Consider the following 24,491-nt stretch of genomic DNA (forward strand, 5'->3'; position numbering starts at 1 on the left):
TTGCCTTATGGGAACATCAAGAGCAAGATTTCATTTTGGAAGGCAGAGCAGATTGAAGGGAACCTTTCTAATTTGTGTTGGACGTGAAAATCCCCAACAGTCTCTTTATCATGTTAAGTTGGTGCTAATAGAATCATTTAATAATAGTTGTGAAATTCCTATCTCAACAGTTCCCRCTTTGTTTTTGAATTCCTTTGATAGGAGTAGTTCCCCAAACATCAGTATGTTTTCCAGAAAAGAGGTGKTTTATTTTTAATTCTATGGAAGTTGAGCAATAGTCTATAGTTTTGGGGGTTTTTTTTTTCCAGGAAAGAAACTTCCTTTAGGACAGTCTTGCAGTCTTGCCACTATAAAATGGCCATTAAAATAGTTTCAAATACTAGTGTTGTCCTGAAGTTCCTATAGTGATTAGTTTTACAGATTTTTTTTTCCTGCCTTTGTGTTTTCTTTCCTCATTAATGAGAGGAGTAGTGACATCACCATCTTTAATCTATTGTTTGAATGTCAGGGAGTGTTAAAGTTTTAGCAGGCCTAAATGATTTCTTTCAGCACTCTTTAATATCCCTCTTGGAAACCAGTGCTTGGTTTCCAGGAAGAGACTCTTCCTACTTCTGGATACCAATTTTGGAAACATGGTAGTTGGGTATATTTGGTAATTAAAACTTCCTACAGATGCTTTTTAAGAGTCYCCCTTCCATCCCCAAATAAGACACTGTTAATGCATGCATATATTGCAATAATTATACAATACAATTTTACCTTTAATTGTATAAGTTAAAATTACTTTATACTGCTGAGCTTTTTAAATTGGGAAAATAAAAGTCCTCCTAAGCAATTGCAGCTGCTTCTCTTGGGTTTTGCAGTATTTGGGGAGTAGAAGTGGTTTGTTGTGTATGTTTCTGAATCAGGTAAGACGTTTTTTCCTTTTTTTTTTTTTTTTTTTTTTTTGCCTTTTTTTTTGCCTTTTTATCCAATTTCCAAGCATGATCTTGAAGCTTTCACATCACAGGTATGATGAATACCTGGCTGTGGACATTATAATGAAATATATGCATGTGTATTTGAGAGAAGCTGCATCTTTTGGAGATGATGCCCAGGAGCACATAGCTTGTAATTGAGAGTTGATCTTCTCAGATGGGTCAGCGTCTGATAAGCTCTCTGGTTTGGATGGTTTCATAAACCAGGAACAAATCAGGCATTCCTGGAATGGATCGTTTATAGTCACTGGTTCCCTTATAGCAGGGTCACCTCTAGGGTCTGCCTTACCTTTTTGCTTGCAAAGTCACTTCAGATTTTGATCTTTTTCTGGACAAATTAGATAGCGGTTAGCATGATTAGGCTGTATGCTTAATTATTCTCTTTATTCAGATATCGATCACTTTCAAACCATTTCAGAAAAGCCTGCACAACTTTTGCTCTTGTGGTTATTAGTGTATTASTTTGTAATACAGGACTTAGGCTTAGGTGGTCTCTTGAGTAAGACATTTTCACAGGAGAAACAGTTGAGCTCTGAAAGCTTGCAAGAATAGGCTCTAATTAAAGGGGAACTGTAGACTTTACCTATGAGGAATTGCAGGGTGATAGTTGAGCAACCTGCAGTTCATGAAGTGTTTTCTAGGGCCAGAGGGCTGTCTTACCTGCATGTTCAGGATGTAGTGCAGCTTTGCAAGTACTTCTGAGGAAACCAAAATGCATGTGGTTGTTCTTTCATCCTTTTGCATAGGAAGCAGTTTTGTGCTGCTTCCAAAGTGAGGAAGAGAGCAATGAAAGGCCGTGTAGAAAGCAGTAAGAGTATTCATAGTTTTAACTTGGTAAGGCACTTCAGTGCTGAGACCTTAGAGGACTTTCAACCCAAACCATGAAGGGGTTTGGATAATGTTATATTAAAAATTTCCTCTACTTTATAAAGCCGGGCTTCTTAGAAAACCAAGAAGACAGTTAATGATTTCATTAAAAGGGCCTTATCTTTACAGGAGCTTTATGTGCTTGCCTGGTTTTGCYTGAACCAAAATTAACTATGGGATGCAAATGCAAATGTGCAACTTGCAGTTGAGAGTTTGGAGTGTGGGAGCAAGGAAGGAAGGAAAAGACTAATTGGAGAAATATTTTCCACTTCCCTCATAGAAACAAAAATCGGTGCATATGGTGGCCTCTTCTTGGAGTTTGACCCTGTTTCAGGCTTCAAAGTAGAACTTAAAACATTTAAAACTTATTCAGTGCCTGCTAATGAATAATTCTTGGAGTTGCACCATTTATCCAGAAAAGTTTTGAGGTCAAATTCCAATAATACTGGACTGCCTGTCTGGAGTAGCATCCAGTAGGCTCCAGCTTCCAAGCAGGATCAGTGCTTTTTTTTCAAGTTTGTAGGTTGTGCTCTAGGAGCATATCCCTTAGGGGAATTTTCATCATACAGCTGTGATTTTTCACTGAACACAAATCCATGAAGCTAGACCTCATTCATTGAAAAATTCAGGTCTGCTTATGTGACAGCAATAAGCTTCAAGGAAAGCCTCTGAGTAGACTGGGAATTTCATKCTTTTGTGAAATCACTGCCCAGCATAGAAATGAGGAGGCCAACTCTTCTGGAGAAGGTCTTGTGACTTTCAGGGGATGATAAATGCAAGTCGTTCAGTCAGATGGCTTCCATCCCTCTGTTCTGTCAGGCTTTCCCTGTCAAAGTCCAAGAAATGTCCAAGTTTATTTAAAGCTATTACAAGCTTCCAGCTGAAGGGTTTTGCTTTTTAAACCAAGCAGGCTAAAATTGCCTACAGGAAGCTGAAGCGCCTTGGGTGACAAATAGTAAGTGCTTTCAGCAGCAGAATTCAGTGTTTAGTGCCCAGGCATTGCATCGTGCCATATTCTTGTTTTAAAGACTATATTTTGAAGATACTCTATTTTAAAGATATTGTATTTTAAATACAAGGCTCTCCAGGTGTATATTGCAAAGCCATAAGGCAAATTAATACCCCAAGTTCTTCAGGCCTCAATAGCTATTCAGCAGCAAAGATTGCTAGATACGGCCACTGAGGGGGAAAAAGCTTTGGGAGGAAACTCTGACCCTCTATTGCTTGGAGAACTCCTATAGAAAGGCTGGCTTCCACCCAAGAAACTTGAAAGCTCATTTAGATAAGGGAGATATTTTAATGGAATTATTTTTCTTCACAGGAGTCTGTAACAGACTACACTACACCTTCTTCTCATCCTAACACAGTGGCTACTAGCAATGCAAAAATGGAGGAGACTTTGGTGACGAACGTAAGTCTATTGCAGTGATCGCCTTCACTTTGAAGACAAGAAAGTATTTCACGCTTCCTTAGACCACAAAAAACTGCCTTCAGCAAACAAGTCAGTAGGGTTTCCTTTGTGTTAATCAGCTGTGCGCTGTCCAGTAATCTTGCTCTCAGGGACAGGTGGTCCAGTTAGTATTTGTTTCTGAACTCTTACTTTGTCTCGGTTGTTTTGTCTTTCAAAAGCCATGATGAGCAAAAGAGCGTAAGAAGTGTGGGGGAAAAATGTTGCTTGGGGAATTTGAAAGAGCGAAAATAATTATAATTAAGAGAATGGGCCCTCATCTGCAGTCAGGACTTGAACCTGGTGCCAGTAACCAAGGTGTGTGAGCGAGTTTGAAGAAATGCCTTTAAAACCGAAGCAACTCTGAAATCACAGCACATAAAGGGAGCAGCTCACTGCTTTTTGAAAGCAGACAGGAAGGTGTCAGGTGTTCAGCTGTATTCAGGAGCTGATGTTTGCAGGTCCCCAGGGAATGGTCCTGGCTCCGGGTGTGTGTTACGGTGACCAGGAGGAGCAGCTGGGTTGCGACTGGTAGCAGAGGCAAGTCTGCATTGAGCCTGCTGGGTTAGGAGGCTGGGAGCTTGGATCTTGTGATTGCTTTTGGTGCTTGAGCAGTGCAAATATAATCAGCTTGCAGAATTCAGTGGCTTGTCAATGGGGGAGGAAAGAATGGCACATTAGGGTCTCCACRTTTTGTTAAATGGTCTTGTGAATTCGGTGCAAGAAGTGCCTTTCAACTGATTGTGGCATTCTTCAGTGCAGGTTGGAGACAATGTTGGTGGACCCTCTTGTTGTGCTGGATTCTGTGATGTGGTTGTGTTTTATGCTGTTGTGGTCAGTCTGGAAGACTRTATTTTGTGGTGTTAATGATCTTTATGCCTCCTGTGGCACGATGGAGTTGGATTTGTAGCACAGGATAGGGGTTCCTAGCTGCAAATGGGATGTGCTGTCATCTGCTTAAAAGCTTCAGGATCTGGATCTCTTGGATTAGCTTTAGCTCATCCTGTGGAACTCCACTGACGTGGCACTTAAATTGAGAAGAAATGGTCAGAAGGAGCAGGCTGGCCATTAGTGTGTTCTCTGATACGTTTCAGCAGAATTTCTTGGAGATCCATCATCAGTATTTTCTTGGTCAAAGGTAGCAGTAGCGTTTTGTCAAGTTTGCTTTTCCCAAGTTTGGCACTTTTCATCTTTACTGAAAGAAAAAATCACTCTAATTCAGTTGGCAAATTCATTTTGGTGTCATGATCCTGTCTGTGCCTTTGAAGGATTGCAGCTTCCTCCTTCCAGAAACTGCATCTCAGAGCTCGAGAGGTCTCCAAACCCCATGCACTGTCCTGGCACAAAGGGGCCAAACTTGGCTTGAGAAGAATTTTTGTATAAATAAACAATAAACAAAGTAAACAAAAAGGGTATTCTGGAGTAAATCCCAAAGTAGAAATGGTATTTGCTTGCACAGAAGACATTGACACTTTGGAACATGAGTCTTCAGCCTCTTTTAAAGAGGACTTAGAAGCATCCCAGCACTTGCTGAATGACCTTTCCCCACCTACTAAATTTACATCTTCTCTCATCAAAATCTCCCTGCCACATGCTCAAGCTTTGAAGAAATTGTAGCTCATTTAATACCGCTTGAGCTTTGCTTTTCTGGGGCGTTCATAGTAGACGTAGTTAGAATGTGATGTGTGTTGCCTGCCTTTCAGGTGCCCCTGCCCCACACCCTTCCCCTCCCTAGGAGGGAGACTCTACAACAGAGCTCCAGCCTAACTCCAGTTTCTCCCGCTACCGTCGACCTCACCCTCAAGGTATGTACCACATCCCTCTAAGGGTCGTTTTCTTGCATGCAGGGGAAAAAAAAAGTTAATGGAGAACTTGCTGGTGAAACCCTTTTTTAGAGCCTTCCTTTGTTTCCTCTGCTGAACTGCTTTTGCATATAAACGGATGGCTGAAACACAAGACTGTGTCAGAGGATGCGTTTAAAACGTAAATTTCTAACCCCATTTTGCATTAACACCTGGCATCAACCAATCTTGGCTCCCACTTCCCTGAGAGAGGGTCCGAGCATTGCAACCTCATACCGTAGCATTCACGACCACCCATCGGAGTTTGACTGCTCTTTTTGTTTGTTTCTTCCCAAGCGCGTGGCCTAAAGTTGCTTATTTTGGTAGTAAAGGCTGTCAAGTAAACCAAGCCTTGAATTTCCTAGCCGTGAGCTTTTGAGACAGCAGTAGGTGATGTTTAGTTGGATGGTGAAGGCTGGTGGTGCCTTGGTGTTGGCTGTTGTGTTGTGAGGGTTCTGTTTCCCAGTCTGCAGYGTAGGCTCTTCTGGCTGGCATTTACTGGTGTGGATTGTGGATTGTATAACTCACTAACATGGAGTTGGTCTCTTGGCTACTGTATCTTGAGGAGCTCTTGGTCTCTCTTCGCGTCCTAGGGCTGCTTTGTGATTGTGACCGTAGGTGACTGAACTAGTAGAACCGTTGCTGCTGCTTCTAGGACTGAGGGAGAAGGGTGTTTGAACTCGGTTTCACTAAACTGAGTTTCACTGGTAGCAGATGGGACTGAAAGCAGGGTTTGGATGCACAACTAACAGACCTGGAGGAGCTTGTCAATCCCGGTGAGACTTTGGTCTCACTGGCAGGGTTCGACTGCTGCTTGCTCGTGTTCTCTGTGGACTGTAGTTATTAATGATCTCTCGTTGTGCCTTTGCTTTTCTTTTGTTAACACTGTTTTGTTTTGTTTTCCTGAAAGAACGTAACACCACTTTAAAACAGTAGGCATTTGAACTAGCAGAAGGGGGAGAGGGCTGGAGAGGGACAGGTAATTTAACCAAATAACTGGGTTTCTGTTGCCTTCTCCTGTAATGCATTTATCCATAATCTGATTGCCGGGTGTCTGAATGCACTTTCTGGAATAGCAGGCTTTGTTTAATAGCTGGCTATCCGATTAACACGATGCAGGTAGGAATATGACTACAGCTCGATGCTCCAAAGAATGTGACCCTTCTGAGTTCCAGGGCAGGCTGTGTTCCATCCCACAATTTTGGTTTTGGTGGCAGAGACTCCGTTTCTCAGCAGATGATTGATCTTGGRTATGTGATAACCAAGTGAGTAAAAGGGCTACCTCGGAGTATTCTGATCACAATCTGAATAGGAGGGTGTCTAAAAACAGCTTGGTCTTCATCATGTTCTCTGCTCCAGCCCTTGGAATTCCGGCTCCTTTTGGCACAAGCAAGGCAACGTGCTTGTTGGGAAGCACACACACGGACTGTCACAACAGRCATTCTGGCCCAGGCAGAAGAAAGCTGCTCTCTGTCTCGTCCTGCTTGATACAATCCTTGCTTTCCAAAGATACTTTTGGAGCAGCAATGAGCAAAGCATTTTCTTTCCTCCCTTAGAATAAAATTTCCATGCTGCCCCTCCAGAAAGGAATATCATTTTAATAACAAATCCCTTCCCTCCATCCTCTACCTCAAAAAAAWTCTCTTCTGAAAAGACTCAGAGGATTATTGGCCAAGTTACCGGCTAAAACTGCTGTCATTGCTCACCATCATTCCACCAGTGAATAAAGTGCTCAGCTTGGAAGGCTTGAGRTACCCATTTTCCTTGCAGTGATTTCTCTGAAGAGCCCTTTAGAGAAGGATTATTGCTCGCTGGGGATCTAGGCAAAGAAGTCAAAATCCATCTTCAGCTGAACTGTCTGGCATGTTTCTGTTTTCCAGAGTTCAGTCAAAATTGCTCCGTAGACGGCTGAATAATTTGGAAAGGATTCTGACAGTCAGTCTGACTGACTTTCTCATCACTTGATTAAACTTTGGCTTATTTGAGGATATTGACGTGGGTGTTTGTCCCCAGTTAAATTAAAGGTTTGCATGGACCATTAATGCAGCCTGTAGGTCAGTGGGTCAGCAGCAAAGAGCAGCTTTGAAGAATGTCCAGCTCATGCTCTCCTCTTCCCATAACCAGAGGAGTAGCATCACAGACCTTCCCCAGCTTCACTTAACTTGAGCTTCATATTCTCATGGTGTCCCATGGATGCTCCTAGATTAACAGACTCCTGCATCCCTTTTCCAGGTTTAAGAAATCAGAGATCTAAGGGGCTTTCTAAAAGCCAAGCTATCAGACAGCTCAGGACTGTTACGTCGCCTTCACAGCAACTGTGCAGATGTGGGATGACCTGGAGTCTTGGTAGTGTTTAAGTTAGACAWAATTCAGCATGTAGCCTCTAGCTTCTCCAGGACATCAAGAGGCTTAGGGAGTGTGGGATAAGCTTCTCTGCCTTCTCCTTACAGACATTYACGGTGCAGGTACTTGACTTTCTTTTAACCCAGAGCAGCGCAGAGTTGTTACACGTTTCATCAGAAGCCAGAGGTATTCAGAAAGGGGCTTGTGGTCTTAGCTGCAGTCCGACTGAAGTACAGTCCTTTCTAGCAGATCAGTAATAAATCCTGAAGTTTGCCCTGTCTACAAGAATTGCAGCCAATTCRGAGCAAAATGTTGTGATGGGGAAACTGAGCGTGAGTACATGATTACTAGGGAAATAACTCCCATGTTTTAATCTCAATCTGATTTAATCTGTAACCCTGTCACACCTTTCCCCTTTCTCTTCATGCTCTTGGGGAGTACAGAGCTCTAGCTATTCTTCACTAAAGAAGAAACATTAGATTTATCTGTTGCCACTTTATTGTATAGGGCCTTGCCTTTTTTAAAATCTGAAACACCAGGAGCAAATAACCTGCTTTGGTCTGTCAGACAGTGCTCTGCTTGCATAAAAGAGCATTTTAAAGGGTATTTTACAAAGACTGCAAGTTCCAGTTAGGGCACTCTTCATCCTGGCAACCAGGTAAAGATTCTTGGTAAAAATGCACTTGCCTTTCTGCAAGTTACTACTTCTGCTGTTAGTATTGCCAGTAGAAACTGCTCCTTCTACCGGGCAGGGTGCTGCCTGGCCTTCAGAAGTTAATATCCACCAGAGGAAAGATTCGCCTTGCGGCTTCCAGCTCTTCTAACAAAATATTTCCATGGGTMATGGGGATAGCTGAGGCTTGTACAGAAGTCCATGTGCCATGTTGCAGCACTTCAACTAGGGAGTGTAGTTTTAAACATTCATATTTCCTTTCAGTAGCCTCTCAACAGGGTCTCAATTCTAATATCTGTTATTGCAAGTTTATTAAAGCAGTAATCACACTGATACTGGCTGCAGTAGGACAGTCCTTCTTCCCTCTATTGGTGGAGCTGAGAACTACATATAAAAATCTTAAGTTTTTCCTGCTGTGCAAGACTTGAATTCATTATAAAGATAGAGGAGCATGGAGTGTCTTTAGCATTAATATAAAGCAGTATGCACAGGCTATGTCAGCTCATGATCGCTTCTTGAAAGGCAATTGCTTTGGAAATTGAACTTGAAAGAATGATTTATCAAGAGAGTAAGGTGCTACTTTATTTACATGGCTTAATAACTTTGCAGTAAAGGATTTCATGGAAATACTTAGAGCGTTTTTACCTTTCTTTTGCCCCATTCTTTTTGCTCTCTATGTCAAAATCCAGACGAGTTAGCGTGAGCAAATTCTCTTTGGAGTACTGAATGTTAAGATGAACTATGCACGTGTGCAGTTGGGATAGACAAGCTCCAGCATCAGGCTGTATGCTTTTTTTGCATGAAGAGTTGCACGATATTGGTGACTAARGAGGCTCGCATGAAGCCTGAATTGCCCTTTCAACTAAACTTAATCATTGAATTAGGAAGACTGTTTGACTAATTGAAACTGCCTAATAGATAAGAAAAATGTGTTTTCTTTTAAATAGATGGAGTCTGCCCGCAAAGCATGGGAGAATTCCCCCAACATGGGAGAGAAGAGTTCCCCGGTGACCTCTGCAGCATCTCCCATTGCCAGTGGCAACAGCAGCAGCAGCAGCAGCAGCAGCACCGGGCCGAGCAGTGGCACTTACAGCTCTTTCTCTAGTGCATCGATGCCTCCTATTCCTGTGGCCTCAGTTACACCGACTACTTCTCTGTCAGGTACTGCTTGTCAAGGTTATGTTCCTACAGTGCTGTTCTGGAGCTAAGTTTTTCTGTGAGATCAGATTCCTTTTGGAAGAATGTTTAATAAAAAGCTARTGCATTTTGTGCCATTACAAAATGTCAGTTCCGAACGGTTGCTTCCCAGATAGTCTTGTTAACAAGGAGATGCTTCCTGTTGTTTGCTTGGCAGCTGAGAGGGGATATCATGAAGATGTCTCTCTGCCTGTGCTACCTGTGTAGGCTTGAGAGGTGGCATCGTTCTCCTGTTCACTACTGTGCTGATTTCACCTTGTTGGGCTGGATAAAAGCAGACAGGTAGACTTTGAAGAAGCTGGTAGCTCTAATGGCTCCTTGCTTCTAGCAAGTGGCTTCCTATTTCTGTCACTTCATCCAGTTAGCTGCGGTTTTATTTTCATTTGCACTCCTGCTTTGGGAGTCAGGGCGTCCAASAGCTGCTGCCAGGCAGAGTAAGTGTCCGCGTGCTCCTCACAAATAGGGCTGCTTTCCACCATGGTTCTTTGCAGCAAACAAAAGGTGTTGTATCTTGTTACGTCCTCACACCTTGAAATACTAGAATGTGTGAACAAATCCCAGCTGAAGTGCTTGGCAAAGGCCGTTCTTTGGTATAGCCAGGTTGCCCYATCAGAGGCACAACCACCATGCAGTGTGATTTGTTGGATAACTAACCAAAGTGTCAACCTCTGTATTATTTTATATTCTTGTGCTTCAGAAATGTTAGAGTTGCRGCAGTTCCTGTACTGAACTGAACAGAGTTGTTCTCCCTGTCTGTTATGTGTGCATCTTGTAGCATGAGAACAATTACTATAGGTTTCAACATCCTTTCTAGTGACAAATGTTCTTGTATAGCAGACTGAAAACTTAGACCACTGAACGATAAATCTTTGGAATATCTTCAACTGCTTTATGATGCGTGGCTTGCTGTTTTCGCTATAGGAGCTGGAACTTACACAACCTCCTCCCTGAGTACGAAGACTACRAGCACCTCAGACCCACCCAATATATGTAAAGTGAAACCACAGCAGCTGCAGACAAGCAGCCTGGCCTCTGCTGGCCACTTTTCCCAGCTGAGCTGCATGCCATCCCTCATTGCCCAGCAGCAGCAAAGTCCCCAGGTCTACGTGTCTCAGTCTGCAGCAGGTAATAGTGGGTTTGGCTCTGCACTTGTCTCTGTACTTCCCTCTAGTGATCTGGAGCTGGAGAATGGCATTTGGTTTAGGTTTTCTCTGTAGCAAGGGCAGAATAACAGCAAGCATTTCGTAAGCAGATAAGGAGTTGGATCTTATTTAAAACATATAAAATTCTGCCTGTAAGTGTAAAGATTGTGCTGCACTGTTAGCTGTTCACTGAAACAAAAAAAAAGKTTTTATTTCTTGCTATACTCTTTTTTTGGATGCAGAACTAGAAATCTCTGTTAAAGACAAATAATGACTTCAGTCTTGGCCTGTTTCCCCAAAAGAGCTTCAATAGTTTATAGTCATGACATTTTTATTTAGAGRAAACCTTCCATAAATTTGTTTAAATTAATGACAGTATAGCATGTTCTTCCATTTGCTTCACCCAAACCCCAGTTTAGGCCAGAAGCTGTTCCTTCATTGCCCCAAATGTCTTAAGAACTGAGTAGGAGTGAAAATGGATGTGCAGGACTGAGAGATTCTGGGGGGAATTTGAAGAGTCGTCAGTGCTGACCAGGCACTTTGCTCCTCAGTCCTCACTTTAGTTGCCTGGGCTACGTGGTAACGGTGACACTGAGAAGTACCAGCAGTGACTCTGTGTCCAGCTCTTGATGCAAACCTGGCTAGCAGGGTGTCTGGCAGTGAGGTCCTAATTGAATTGCTCTTTCTGTGGTATTGTAGCTCAAATCCCAGCTTTCTACATGGATACAAGTCATCTGTTCAACACCCAGCATGCACGCTTGGCACCGCCTTCCTTGGCACAGCAGCAGGGCTTTCAACCGGGGCTTTCTCAGGTATTTAGATCTTTTTTCCTCACTACCATATTGTTTTTAAAACTCTGTGGATGAGCTAGTGGGGAGAAGTGTGAGGCTAAGGACTCTAAAAATGAAATTGTGCCCATCCTTATTTCATTCCCATGCATGCATTTGCCTCTTGATCCTGTGAACAAAGGCATCTGTGGTAAAAGTTTAACAGAAAAAGCTTTCTCTCATAAATACGTTTAATTTGGTAGGAGRTACATGACCATGTTACTAAAGGCTTGTTTAATTTTTTTAGTAAAAATATGTGAAGTTCTATCCAATCTTGTGCAGCAGTTTTGTACACACAGGTCTAAATGGTTAATACAGGTTTTGCTGTTTAATTGCAGAAGAAGTGTAAAAAATACACAACTGTRTTAGCAGGAGCAGTGTCGGCTGACCATGTAGCCTTGGGATTTCACTTTGTGTGTTCCTGTTATATGTACAACAAAACTTCACACACATTTGCTGCATGGAACTTCAACAAGTTTGAACAGGTGTGGATTTTGTTCGTAGCCCTTGCATAGCTGATGTTTTCTTCTTTATGCAGCCTGCTTCAGTTCAGCAGATCCCCATCCCCATCTATGCACCTCTACAAGGACAGCACCAAGCTCAGCTGAGTTTAGGAGCAGCACCAGCTGTTTCACAAGCCCAGGAGTTGTTCAACTCCTCCTTACAGCCCTATAGGTAAGCAGCATATGTGGATCTATTTGCTTTTTCAGTGGCAGAATTTACAGAGCYTGCTTCCTTACAGACTTACCATATTCTGTATTCAGAAGCAGCCTCACCTTCCTATCTTCCCTGAGGTCAATCTCTCTCATCTGTTTGTACCTTTAGAGAGGGGCTGGTTGAGATCTCTGTGCACTGATTGTCTGGCTATGCTGTGTATGCAGTAGTAGTTGGGACATGATAAGCCTCCAAAGTTACTGAGGGTAGATGAACGCAATATTTGTATCTTTAGAGAAATGGCCTTTAAAAGCTGAAAATAACATCTTTTTTTGTACTAAGGAAATGGGAGAAGCCTTCAGTCTCCCAAAATTCAGTATTTTATGTTCATTATTTTCTATTCAAATAAACAGTGGAGTCTCCTAATATTTCAAAATCATAGCCTGAGCTGCACAGGTAAGACACGGTGGTAGAAACTCTGTCCTGAGCGCCCTGCTAAGCAAYTCTTGTCCTGGATGAATACCCTTTTGCGGGGGGAGTGGAGTGTTCTGCATGTCCAGTTTTATACTTTGTTACACCCATGTGCTTTATGTAGCCCTRATGTTTTCTGTCTGGTGTTACAGCCAATCTTGACTTTTTAAAAGTGTTTGAATGGGTTAACTTTGTGCTTGGCTGACTTTACATCGGAGCATTCATAGCCCCTTGTTGCACAGTTGACATTATTGCAAACAGTTGGCTCGTTACAGATATACAGTTAGTCTGGCATGTGGTCCAGATTAAATACTGCTGGCTGATCTGATAATGAGCAAAAGCCAGTCCGATTTGGGTTGTGCTATTTGAGAGTATGAAGATCTCTCCCACGTTTTAAAAGATGCAGAGGAGAAGCTTTGACATGTGGAAGCTACTGGTCTAAATTTAAAACACTTGAAATATAACTTAGGATTTCATTTTCTATATTAAAGACAATTCTCTACATAATATAGAGTGGTTATGTTAAAACTTAATTTGCAAGTTTACAATAATTTAAAGTACAAAATGTAATCTTTTAGAGAGGTAATTTAAGATGACACAGAATGRGGTTAGACCAAGTGTTCTGTCACACGAGCGCGTGGCCTCGATGCAGAGCAGATGGGCAAAGCCAGAGCTTGTACCTGTCAACCAAGTATTCCATGAAAAATGTGTTTACATCAAAAATGCCCTGTGCTGTCCTCTCAAAGCTCTTCAGCTGAGATACTTTAAAACTGCYGTTGATTCTGTGATCAGAATGTGGCCTTTCAGCTGACTCTTAATGCAAATTTTTGGATAAATATTTCCTGGTGGACTAAAACAACCCCTTTATAAGTATTCTGCTGTACTGTTTTGGTCTTGCTTTTTAAACAAACTGCAGCTTCCCCATGCTGCTGAGATGGCAGTTAAATATCTAGCTAAAACTGGAGCATTTGTCTATCAGTGGTCTGATTTTTTTGAAGTCAAGACATTAATTTTAAAACTACGAATTTTAGCATCCAGTGATTTAACCTGCAAATATTTCAGGTCAGAATATGGAAATACTGGAAATGAACAAAGCAATAATTTTCTATGATTAAGTGGAACTTAGTGTGGAACTATCACATGTGTCTATCCTTACCTTGTAGCCTAAAAACTAACTGAAATTCTCCATATGTTATAATTCAGTTAGAACCATGCAGCGATTACTAAAATATGCACATTTAAATAGCTTTATGTACTTATTTAAATAAAAAGCATAGTCCTTATTCTCATAGGCTTTAGTATTACCTGTTATTTTGCTGCATACAGAGTAAATGGAAAAAGTCTAGATTTTTACAAGAAAATCTGGCCAGTCTAGGCAAGAGTTCTAGTTGTGTTTGAAGAGTGTAACTGCCTTTGTAGTTCTTGGTGGCTCCTTGYTGGACTGTGTGTGTGTGGTATGTAGGTTGTACATATATTGTACATGCCTGCATTACATATGTAATATGTATGAGTCACTCTCTTCACTCTCTTGCAGATCCCAGCAAGCTTTTATGCAGAGTGGGCTGTCTCAGCCATCGCCCGTGGTCCTCTCTGGTACAGCCTTGCACAACTTCCCAGCTGTGCAACACCAGGAGCTGGCCAAGGCCCAGTCGAGCCTGGCCTTTCAACAGACTTCTAATACCCAACCTATTCCTATCTTATACGAGCATCAACTTAGTCAAGCTTCAGGACTGGGAGGCTCTCAGCTTATTGATACACATATTCTGCAGGTAGGAGACATTCTGAAATGCAAACTTACTGCAGTGGTTTGATACAGATAAAGCAATAATAAATAAAGTATTGTCTAGCTTAAGATAAGTCTACCTCTACTATTACATGAAAGTCAAGCTGGCAGGGAACTTGAGACAATCTTTTTATTTCATGCAGATGCATTAGAACAATCTCTGTTTTGAGGATTGTTCTCCCAACTATTTTACAGGAAGCCTTGCATATTTATTGCTAGTTTGATTTCTGTTATGTTAAGCAATAAAGGGATGTTCTGCCACTTGTAAATGAGGGATTTAGGTTTTCAGATTCCTGTGCTACTTTTTTTTCACCTTACTAGTTGAAATAATGTGTCAGGCTGTCTCAGACCTGTTCTTCTCATGCTCCATGTAATGGTGTCTTTCTCATCTCCTAGGCCAGAGCTACACTTACCCAGGCTTCAAATCTGTATTCTGGGCAAGTTCAGCAGCCTGGCCAGAGCAATTTCTATAACACTGCACAGTCTCCCAGTGCTCTCCAGCAGGTAAACTATGGCATGGTAAATTTCCTAAATTGTATTCTTCTTAAAAGCATGTTGTTGTTCTTTGTGTTTGTTACAGTTTAGGTTAGGAGTTGAGACCATCTTTAATTCTATCTTAAATGCAAAAATTGAAAATTGATCACAAGGAAAGCTTTTGTGGCAGCACTGGTGAACTTGAGTTACTGAAAAACTGAGTGGTTTACAMGTTCAGATCAGTTGTTCTCTGGCAAACTTTTCTTAATTAATTCACTTTCTAGTGATAGGTAAAGATTTAATCAACCCAGTAATGTTGCTAATTGGCTCAGGCATACGCTGCCTTTACGGGAGCACATATCAGTGGTGGTGGGGAGGAAGCCAGGCAAACTGCAGATGCTTAATGCAGCCTAATTGGTAAATACCAAGCCCTGGTGGGGTGAAACCTCAGAGCTGCCAAATGTGTGGGTGAGATCAAAAAGAAGCCAGTTTGCTGTGTTCCAGCCTTCTGGCATATTTGCAGCGTGCTTTGTAGTGGCTGCTGTCTTATGGTTCAGATTTCATGGGGGTTTTGAGGTTGGTTGCTTCTGATATTTTTCTGTTTAAGTAGCTTGTTAAATGTTTAAAATGGGCTGTTTTATTGTAATAGGCTGCTCCATAGACATGAAAAGTGGTCAAGACAGGAATCTGGARAAGAGTCTTAAAAATGAGTTTCATGTTGAAATGGAGCATAAAGGTTTTCAGGACCCTGCAGAAGGGCCAGTTTAATGTGTTCAGGGTTGACTGTCTCTACTTTTATGCTTAAGAGCAGAGCCTTGGCTTAGTCTTTCATATTTGGGGAATATCACATCATCCAGTCACCCTCAGAGTATTATTTTGAAGGGTTTGCATTGATGGTCAGACTAGGAAATGCAGGAGCTYTTGCAGATCAGGTCACTGCTATGGTATTTTCACCTCTTTATCACTAGCATTCTGCAGTGTTTTCAGMCCACAGCATTCCCTGTTGATGCAAACAAAGAGCTGTCCACAAGTTGTTTAAGCCAAGAAATGCTGCTGCTTGGCACTTCTGAAGAGGAAAATCTAATTTTCATCCTGAGAAGTACCACATTATGATGAGCACAATTATTGGATGATGATTTCAAAAAAAAAAAAAAAAAAAAGGCCATCTTACTCTGCTTTTATTTCCTAAATAAATTAAATTCACTTCTTCCAACTTGGGAGTCATACTAGATGAAGTTGCAGTTTAGTTTGTTTCTGAAAAGCAGAGACCAGATAGAACTGAAYGTAAAGGTTTAGTGAAGAGTAAATTCAATTATCATTTGCCTGCATCTCTGTGGGTAAACATATGAACTTAGTCAGCCATTTACCCTAATTATGGCTGTTAGTGTAGAGCTAGTAGAGAAAGCTAATTAATCACCCTAGTGTATATGTTGCTGGTGATTCTGTACTTGTGTTTTCCAGGTGACTGTACCTTTACCAGGATCACAGCTTTCTTTGCCCAACTTTGGATCCACAGCCCAGCCACTCATTGCCCTRCCGCAGTCTTTGCAGCCCCCACTACAGCACACACCACCACAAGCACAGGCTCAAAATCTAAGCAGACCTGCACAAGTAACCCAGCCTTTCCGAGGATTAATCCCAGCGGGAACTCAGCACAGCATGATTGCTGCCACTGGGAAGGTAACAATATGCTTAAGTCTGTAGTACAGAAAAACATATGAAGTATTTGGTTCTGTGTTGCCTCGCGGCAGCACCGCAAGCCGTGCTGACTGCTGCATCTAAAAACCTGCCCTGACCTTCACAGGGAGGGAGGGCAAGGTAGAAGGCAGGTGAGTCTCTGGGTGACTAGATTTGTACAATTTGCAGAGGTTTGGCTGTGTTCAGCTGATGGATAACTTGCTACTGCTCCCTTTGCACTTCAGGGCATGTTTGGTTATGCCTTGGTAGACCAAAATTAATAGGATATTTCACCTAGGATGGGTGAAATTTCACCTAGGAAGCAGGGCAGAAACTGATACAGCAGTCWCTGATAGAGCAGCAGACAAACAACACTGGTCTGTCAGGACAGCTTTTTGATTCTGCTTGTGCACAACAGTGTTGTCACTGTGTTTCTTGGCTCGTGCTAGAGAATGTCACCTCAAAAAGAAATGAGGAGATAAGTCGTGATGGGGGGTTTGCCTTCACTGAGGCTGAGGGTGGTTTTGCTTCCCTGTGTTTAAAGATTGTCATGTTTCTGCTAAGGATGGTCAACTTAAAAGAGCAACTTTTAATGAATCTATTATTGTTACTCGTGCTTCATGACTGTATACGGAAAGTTACTGTGCCAGGGACCTAATTACACTGTTCCGTGTGTTTTTGTCAACTCTTAAGGTGAAATGTTGACTGCACTTGTGAGAGAGGACRTGAAAGATTCATTGCTCCATTTAGAGCTTGGAGGTTGACTGACAGCTCCACTTTTGTTCTGTGCTTTGTTTAGTAAGAACTGTCTAATTGGGGATCTTGCCCTAAACCACTTCTTAGGGGCAAAAACGTGGAATGAATCATGTTCTTCCAGAATGATGAAAGGGGATTCATGTTGAAATCCAGTGCTATAACTGGAACTAAGTGCCAGAGTGCAGGAAATTTGTATACAAGTGTGCATATTGCTGGGTTGTCCTAATTATAAGCAGCTGCTTTTCAGTCTAGCTTGCACTCCCCTTGCTTTAAGTGACCTTTATTCATTGAGAAAGATTTGAGGTAAGGTAAGAGTACAGGTTAGCCGATGAAATGAACTTTTCCAAAAACACATGAGAAAAAAACACCTCACCTGCTGTTTTACAGATATCAGAAATGGATCTGAAAGCCTTTGGAAGCGGCATTGAGGTTAAACCTGGCACACCACCGGTTACTGGTAGAAGTACCACTCCAACTTCCAGCCCCTTCCGGTAAGAGTCTTTTAAGCTCAAAAATTCCTTAAAATCAGATCTCCAATCTTGTAACTAACCAGACTTGATCAGCCAGTGATTCTGGAAGGTGTGAGGTGAGGGGTGGCTGATGTAAATACCTGCAGCTTAATCTTAACTCCAAAGCAGTGTGCCAGTAGGTCATGTGTTCTGCTGCTCTTGGCCAAAAGCATAACAAAATGGGAAAGCTTGAATTAAATGGAATTAAACAATGCTAAAAACTACCTGGGATTGTACCATGAAAACACAGAAGTAAGAGTGGTAGGAAATAGGTGCTTGGGGGTGGTGCTGTAGACTGGGTGGAAATTTTTTGTTTTGTGTTTTGTTTTGTCTTTCATTTCATCTTAACTGTCAGTACTTAAAGTACTCCAAACTTTGTGCATCAGAGAGCAGTAATTGTGCTAACAGCTCTGGAAAACTAATATTCAGTGCATGATCTACAAGCTTCGCAAAAATGAAATTAGTAAGTATGCAGGTTTACTGGGTTAATTGGTAAGAATTTTGCTGCTTATCTTTCCGTATCATAAACACACCTGTGTATTAGTAATTGCTGGGGCTGTTTGCCTTTGGTGCCAACAGTAGATCCAGCAGAATACCCAGTGTTGGTTTCTCTCTGAACAGTTTTTTAGCTGAATGTTGAATTTCTAGTTAAGTTGTAACTAAAGGCAGAAACATCCTTCACATGAGTGGTGATTCTAACAGATATATATAAATATATATATATATATATATATGTATGTATGTTTTTTTCTTTAGGGCCAGTTCTACAAGTCCTAACAACCAATCCAATAAAATGAACAGCATTGTTTACCAGAAGCAGTTCCAGTCAGCAGCTGCCGCGGTGCGAATGACGCAGCCGTTTCCTGCACAGTTTGCACCCCAGGTAAGCTGGTTTCCTACTTGCCTACAAACAAATCTCATTCTTTATACCCTGGTGACTCTGCAACTTACCTGTGGTTCTGCACATCTGATTACAGGGAGACAAAGTAACACAATCCTTAAAGAAAATGATGTGTGAAAGAGCACTGGTTTCAAGAATAAGGGGAAAAAAAAAMCCTAAAAGCTTTTATCTAGCTAACTAGTAATGCATGTTTTGTGGTCAAGCTTTTGACAGTTGTGTGCACCAGAGAGTAGTTCAGTGCTAGTTGTGACTGATGCAGAACAGACAGTTCTGCTGGTTTCCCCACACAGCTATAACAGACTTCATCTCTGCATAAGTAAGTCTTTCAGAAGCTTAATATCTCAGAAGGGCCCCAGTGCATGTTTAAGTGTTTAAACATGAAGCACATTCAAAGTTATGTGCTTGAAATGCATGTCAGAAGTATTCGTGGAGTAGTTTGAGTTTAGAAGAGCTCTGGGGAGGTTGAACAGCCCAGCCTGCTGCTCCGGGGCTGCTTCTAGCACTCACGGTTGTAAGTGACTGCAGTCAGGCTGCTAGGGAAATGTAGWTATAGCCCCTGTATAAAAATGTGGGATTTCAGACTTCAGAGATACTGCACTGATTTTTTTTTTTGAGTTATTCTGACATCCTTCTTCCTTGCAGCCAAATAATCCGGCTGTTCAACTTAACCTCTGGAATGGTCTGAAATCCCTGCAAAGGATTCAGGTGTCCCTGTCACTACAGTAAACACGGACTGTTTTTGTACATCAGAGTTTAGGGATTGCAGTTTTGTTTGTTTTTTACTGTTGGTAGTTGGATTTGGAGCTGCTGGCAGCCTGGAGGCAAAGCTTTTGTGGCAAACTTCTGCTTTTTTTTTTTTTCTCTACCTTTTTTTGATAAAATGAATACATTTTATTGAAGAGTGGGTACACAGAGACTTGGTTTGTATGCATAACATCCTTTTTAATTTAAAAAAAAAAGGTATTTGCCAGTGTCAGGCCTGGTGGGGGGGATTTCAGCAGCTTGGCCCCTTAAAGCAGTCCTTGCCTTGGAGCCTCAGTGTGGTCAGCAGAGGTGGTACCTGCTCTGCAGTCCAAACAATAATGATAATAACAACAACAACATTATCAATCTGTTAGAGCAAGGGCTGTGTTTCGCAGGCACCTGTCAAGGTGCCGAGCAGGATGTGGCAGCAGCAGTGCTGGTGAGGGCCGTGTCAATGCAGCACGTCTTGGAATTCTTGGAATTCTGTACGGACTTGCCATTGTGTGCGCCTCAGAGATGCTTCCTGCAGCTTGACACTAGCCTGGATCCGCTTCTGGAGCGAGGGGTGTAAAGAGCGAGGGGGCACGGTGTGAAACTGCAGCTTCTGAGCACCTGGATGCGGTGACAGCYGGGAAGCGACCGGAGCACACGGCTGTTCCGGGGAAGCCTGGCGCTCACCTTGGGAAGCCCCTTAGCTTCCCTGTCCCCGGTAACACTATTTTCTCTTTCCCAAGGCGAAGCAGAGAGCAGAGGTGCTGCAGTCCACACAGAGGTTCTTTTCAGAGCAGCAGCAGCAGCAGCAGAGCAAGCCGCTGGGCGGCAAAGCGCCCAAGGGGGACGAGAACGGCAGCAAAGGCGCCGAGGCCGTCGCCGACCCGGCGGGCGGCTGCGCGGACAAGGCCGAGGAGAAGCCGGCGCCCGCGCCCGCCGCGGCCCCCAAGCCCGTGCGGACGGGACCAATCAAACCTCAGGCAATCAAAACGGAAGAGACGAAATCGTAGGCGCCGSGTTCCCGTGGAGCTGGGGGCAGAGGGGCGGGGGGGGGAGAGACGACGGCAGCGCGGAGCGGGAGCCCGAGGGACACGGGGCGCCAGCCGCCTCTCCCCGCGGCGCTCCGGCCGGCGCACGGGGCCTCGGAGCTGCCCGCGGCTGCGGCGCCGGCTGAGCTCCGGGGCCTGTTCCCGCTCGGGGGGCGCGGGTGCCCGAGGCTCACATCCACACCTGGGAGCTGAGCTGAGCGACAGCCAGCGGGAATTCACCCGACCCGGGCCCTGTTCTTCAGCTGCTATTTATCTTTTTATAAACCCCTGTGTATGAGAATAGGCAGATCTGAAGGCAGTGCTGGGCCGGGTCATGTGTGTTTAAGTTTCCTTTTTTTTGTTTTTTCCTTTTTTTTGTTTTTTTTAGTGATTTAAGAAGCTGCTGTCTTGTAAAAAGAAAATGGGGGGAATTCAGATATTGGGCAAAAAAATTGCCTCTGCCACGTGACATCTAACCCACTATAACACGGAGTAACCTTGATGTTGTCGAATTTCCCTCTGCAGGCAGTGCTTGCTGGCTGCTGCTTCTTGGATGATAATATACTGTATTTAGACCACAATATGGAAATGCTGTTTGGCCACCTGTGTTTTTTATTTTTGAACACCCACTCCCTCGCCTCAGTTGTTCACCCTGGAGTGGAAAGGTTAAGCGCATCGATAGTCAAACTTGTCCTGTTCACCTCTGTCCAGCTACCTTTACACGGAGCGAGTGATCTCGAAACGGTTTCCAGCTTGTGTCTGTATAGAGCAACGAGCACCGGCAGCRGTGCCGCTAGAATAAACGAAACCCTGTCGGATTAAAGCGATTTTTATGGAAAAGGTGCATTCTTTATATCAGAGCTGCGTCGCACCGCCTCCTGGCCCACAGTGTGCTGGCAAGTAGAATCAAGTCAAATAATGCCTTTTTAATTGTATCCTCTAGTATTATAGCTGTAGGACAGTACTGTATGATACTTCTGTGAATGTAAGATATCCTGTACCTGCTTATGATATGTAGTAGTGACTGTGCTATACTGGAGCTGTTTTTAATAATGTTATTCTAGAGGTTTTTTTCCAGACAATGATTGAAAAGCTAATAAAAAGCACCAGGTACCACATCAGTAGCAGAATTTGCTGTTTTTTTCTGGGATTTTGTCCTTTGTTTTTCTTTTTTTTTTTTTACATTTTTGGAAGGAAGAGTGAGTTGGAAGTCTAATGTGTATAATTTTGTTCAAATGACTGCAGAAGCTGGAAAGGCTGTTGCTGCTATTGATGCCTAGTGAATCGCTCTTGGTTATCTTTTTATATAAATATATATATAATTTGAATTTTTGGAAACTTTAGCTGTGATGTCAACTTTGGAAAAAAAAGTATCCCACTTGTAGTGTGAGTTGGCATTGTACAGAAATTAACAGCCATATTGGTCTAGAAATGTTAAACTTAATTTTTTTTTCCATTTGTACAGGGGTAACGCACTGTATTAAATATGTAAGGTCTTATTTACATGGGTTTGATTACAGAAACTAATAAAGTATTCTCTAAATAAAGCATCCGGGTAATCTCATGATTAGCTAAGCGCTGCAGGACGCAAGCGGATGACCGGAATAGCGTGTGCCGAGGGAACAGGATGTGTCCAAGCTGGGAAAAGCAACCCGTGAAGCAGGACGGCGCGCGGAGCGGCTCCTGTGTCTCTCCTCCTCCCCCTGCAGTGAAATCCCGTGGGATGCAGCCTCCCTCCAGCTCTGCAAGGGGCCTGGCAGTGACAGCGCCCTGTTGGTGCGGCGCCCCGGCAGCCCCTGGCTCCGTGATCCTCGTGTGTCCTGGGGCAGATCCGCTTGGAGAGGAGACGTGGACACCCCGGCTGCTTGGGCCACCCGCGACCCCCCGGCAAGGGAGCCTTCCTGCTGCTGCCGCCTCCTCGTCCAGACCCTTCAGTTGCTCCTTCCCCCGTTCAGGGGTGCGGGGACGAAATTAAACAAAAGGCCACGTACCAAACTTGTGACAACGTAGAAAATGCAAATTGCACAGATACAAATATCAGCTTGTTGGGAACGTCCTCAAACCCTGGGCCCAGTGAAGGGTTAGACATCATAAACATCCCTGCGGTCTCAGCTGGCCACGTGAGAGCAGGTGAAGCCTAAGTGAGGAGAGGAAGGAGGTTTGTGCTGTGGCTCGCTGGCCACCAGAGGGTACTCCTGATCTGCAGCAAGGACCCGAACCCCCTTTCCCTCCTTCTGCAAATGCCAAGAAACAATCCCGCCTGAGAAGAGGTGCCGGGTGCACATTTCCAATGAACACAAGTAAACCCAAGAAGGCAACTTGAGCTGGTGTCGTCCTGCTCGTGGTGGCCTCACGGGGGCTTCGAGGAGGACTGTGACCACAGGAACCTGCTCCCAAAAGCTGCCCTAAGCCGAGACCAAAGCCGTGGTGGGACAGAAGGCACCTCCGAGTGGGGAACATCACAGCCCTTCCCACAGGAGCCCCGTGCTGCGCTTAGCGCCTGGAGAGGAGGAGGAGGAAGGTGTGGGACCGAGTGAACCTCTGGGTGCTCTGTAATGTCCTGGCACCGCTGCTGTGAACAGTGAATGAGTTGTGTGTTAGAAACAGGCGCTATCGGGGCTGCTCCGCCAGTGTTGCTGTGACTTGAGCTYTCCGGTTTGGGCCTTGGTGCTGATGCCTCCCTGTTTGCCAGCTCTCCTGCCTCGCTTGATTTGGAAAGGCAMAATCTTCCCTTCAAAACGGAAGGATCAAAAATCCTTCACTGGATTCTTCTGTAATTAATGTTGCCGAGAGGATTAGTTTTAAGATCTATWATAAAGCCACAAGAAGAGTCAGCTGGTTTCCCCAAATCAGCCGTGGGCACGATGCAAAGCTTTTGGCTACTGCCTGCRTTGAGCGAAACAAGGATGTTTCTGCAAAAGTTTAATCAAAAGCAAATGTTTGGGGATGTAGGACGTCTGAATAAAGCCATTTGATGGATGCCCCTCAGATAACCTTGGAGCAGCTCTGGGGTTTTTAAGGCTGGGTTAAGCATCAGGTCAAAGCTGACCCCAGTTCTTCAGAGGTGTGTGGTTTTTTTTTTTTTTTTTTTTTTTTTTTTTTGAATGTTTAACCAGAAAATTTGCTCTTGGTTGTTTACAACGAGGCTGCATCTTGGTTTTGTTTTTGTTTGTTTGAGTGGTATTTGCTGAGTAAGCTCCTTTTGGGGACTGTCCAGTCATGGCAGACAATTAAGACCAGCTCATAAATGAGCGAGCTGCTTTGAGGAATTCCCTAGTTTTGTTGTCAAGCAGAGCCTGTGAAAAGAGCACGGGCGGGAGTGGGATGAATGGGCCTGGGGCCGCATGTGGGAGCCGGCTCAGCGCCGCGGGGCTGCTTTTGGAAAGCCCCTTAGGTAAATCCCTGTATTTAGGGATCACGTCCTGCCTGGCTCCCTGGCAGTGCTGGGCAGGTCGGCCCCTCTGTGTTTATTTTCCCTGGTCAATGAAAGGGGGGACGTCCCGTGTTGCGAAGACCCAAGGGCTGGCAAGGCGCGGGGTGATGGAAAGGACGGTGCCGGCTCCATGTGGCCTTCGTTGTCTCCCCTTGGTGCCCTCTGTGCCGGCGCTGCCACCCACAGGCCCTCCCTGTCCCGGCACCGCTGAGACTGGGGCCTGCACGGCCAGGGGGCCTGGCCCCGGGTTGGGGGCGCCTTCCCTGCCCGCCACAGGCCCTTGCACTGGTTCGGGGGGAGCAGAGCCAGGTCGTAGCCCCAGTCCAGGCGTCCTTCCCCCCTGCCCAGGGCCTGAGGCCCCCCCAAGGGCCGCAGAGCGGGTGGCGATGGCATTTGCAGAGGCTGGCAGAGCCCGGCTGGTCTCAGCTTTATTGTAGCGCCCGCTGAGCCGCCGCTCAGCAGAGGCCGCGGTCGGCGTGGGCGTAGAGCGCCCAGCAGGCRGGCGCGGGCGGCGCGGGGCTGCGGTCCACGGCGGGGCCGCCCGCGGGCGCCGCCTCGTACACGAGCAGCAGCGGCGGGAAGGGCTGCGGGCCGAGCGCGCGGGCCAGCGCGCAGGCCCCGCTGCGCTGCAGCGCGTACAGGTGGCAGCCCCGCGGCGCCGCCAAGGAGCCGCCGCCGCCCGGCACCCCCCGCGAGAAGGCGGCGCAGCTGGCCGAGAGCGGCGGGATGGGGCTGCGGTCCACGAGCGCCAGGGCC

The 24,491-nt window shown here is 44.5% G+C and overlaps 1 protein-coding gene across 8 annotated transcripts in view; it reads left to right on the forward strand.

Annotated features, from left to right (window-relative positions):
* PRRC2C (proline rich coiled-coil 2C) overlaps positions 1-20,284 on the forward strand; it is a 45,346-nt gene extending 25,062 nt beyond the window's left edge. For 3 of the 8 annotated variants that reach the window (XM_026043782.1, XM_026043783.1, XM_026043785.1), the window contains exons 22-33: positions 3,166-3,255; positions 4,995-5,096; positions 9,096-9,309; positions 10,267-10,470; positions 11,187-11,299; positions 11,853-11,989; positions 13,974-14,208; positions 14,619-14,741; positions 16,158-16,376; positions 17,517-17,620; positions 18,395-18,521; positions 20,018-20,284. In XM_026043782.1, the coding sequence (XP_025899567.1) occupies positions 3,166-3,255; positions 4,995-5,096; positions 9,096-9,309; positions 10,267-10,470; positions 11,187-11,299; positions 11,853-11,989; positions 13,974-14,208; positions 14,619-14,741; positions 16,158-16,376; positions 17,517-17,620; positions 18,395-18,521; positions 20,018-20,284 (1,935 nt within the window). The remainder of the gene's footprint in view (positions 1-3,165; positions 3,256-4,994; positions 5,097-9,095; positions 9,310-10,266; positions 10,471-11,186; positions 11,300-11,852; positions 11,990-13,973; positions 14,209-14,618; positions 14,742-16,157; positions 16,377-17,516; positions 17,621-18,394; positions 18,522-20,017) is intronic. The other 5 variants (XM_026043784.1, XM_026043789.1, XM_026043787.1 and 2 more) reach the window with 3 other exon arrangements.
* Positions 20,285-24,491: the final 4,207 nt, after the last annotated feature.

The sequence above is a fragment of the Nothoprocta perdicaria genome, unplaced genomic scaffold (genome assembly GCF_003342845.1).
Source record: "Nothoprocta perdicaria isolate Ctin4 unplaced genomic scaffold, notPer1 scaffold_34, whole genome shotgun sequence".
Taxonomy (NCBI): domain Eukaryota; kingdom Metazoa; phylum Chordata; class Aves; order Tinamiformes; family Tinamidae; genus Nothoprocta; species Nothoprocta perdicaria.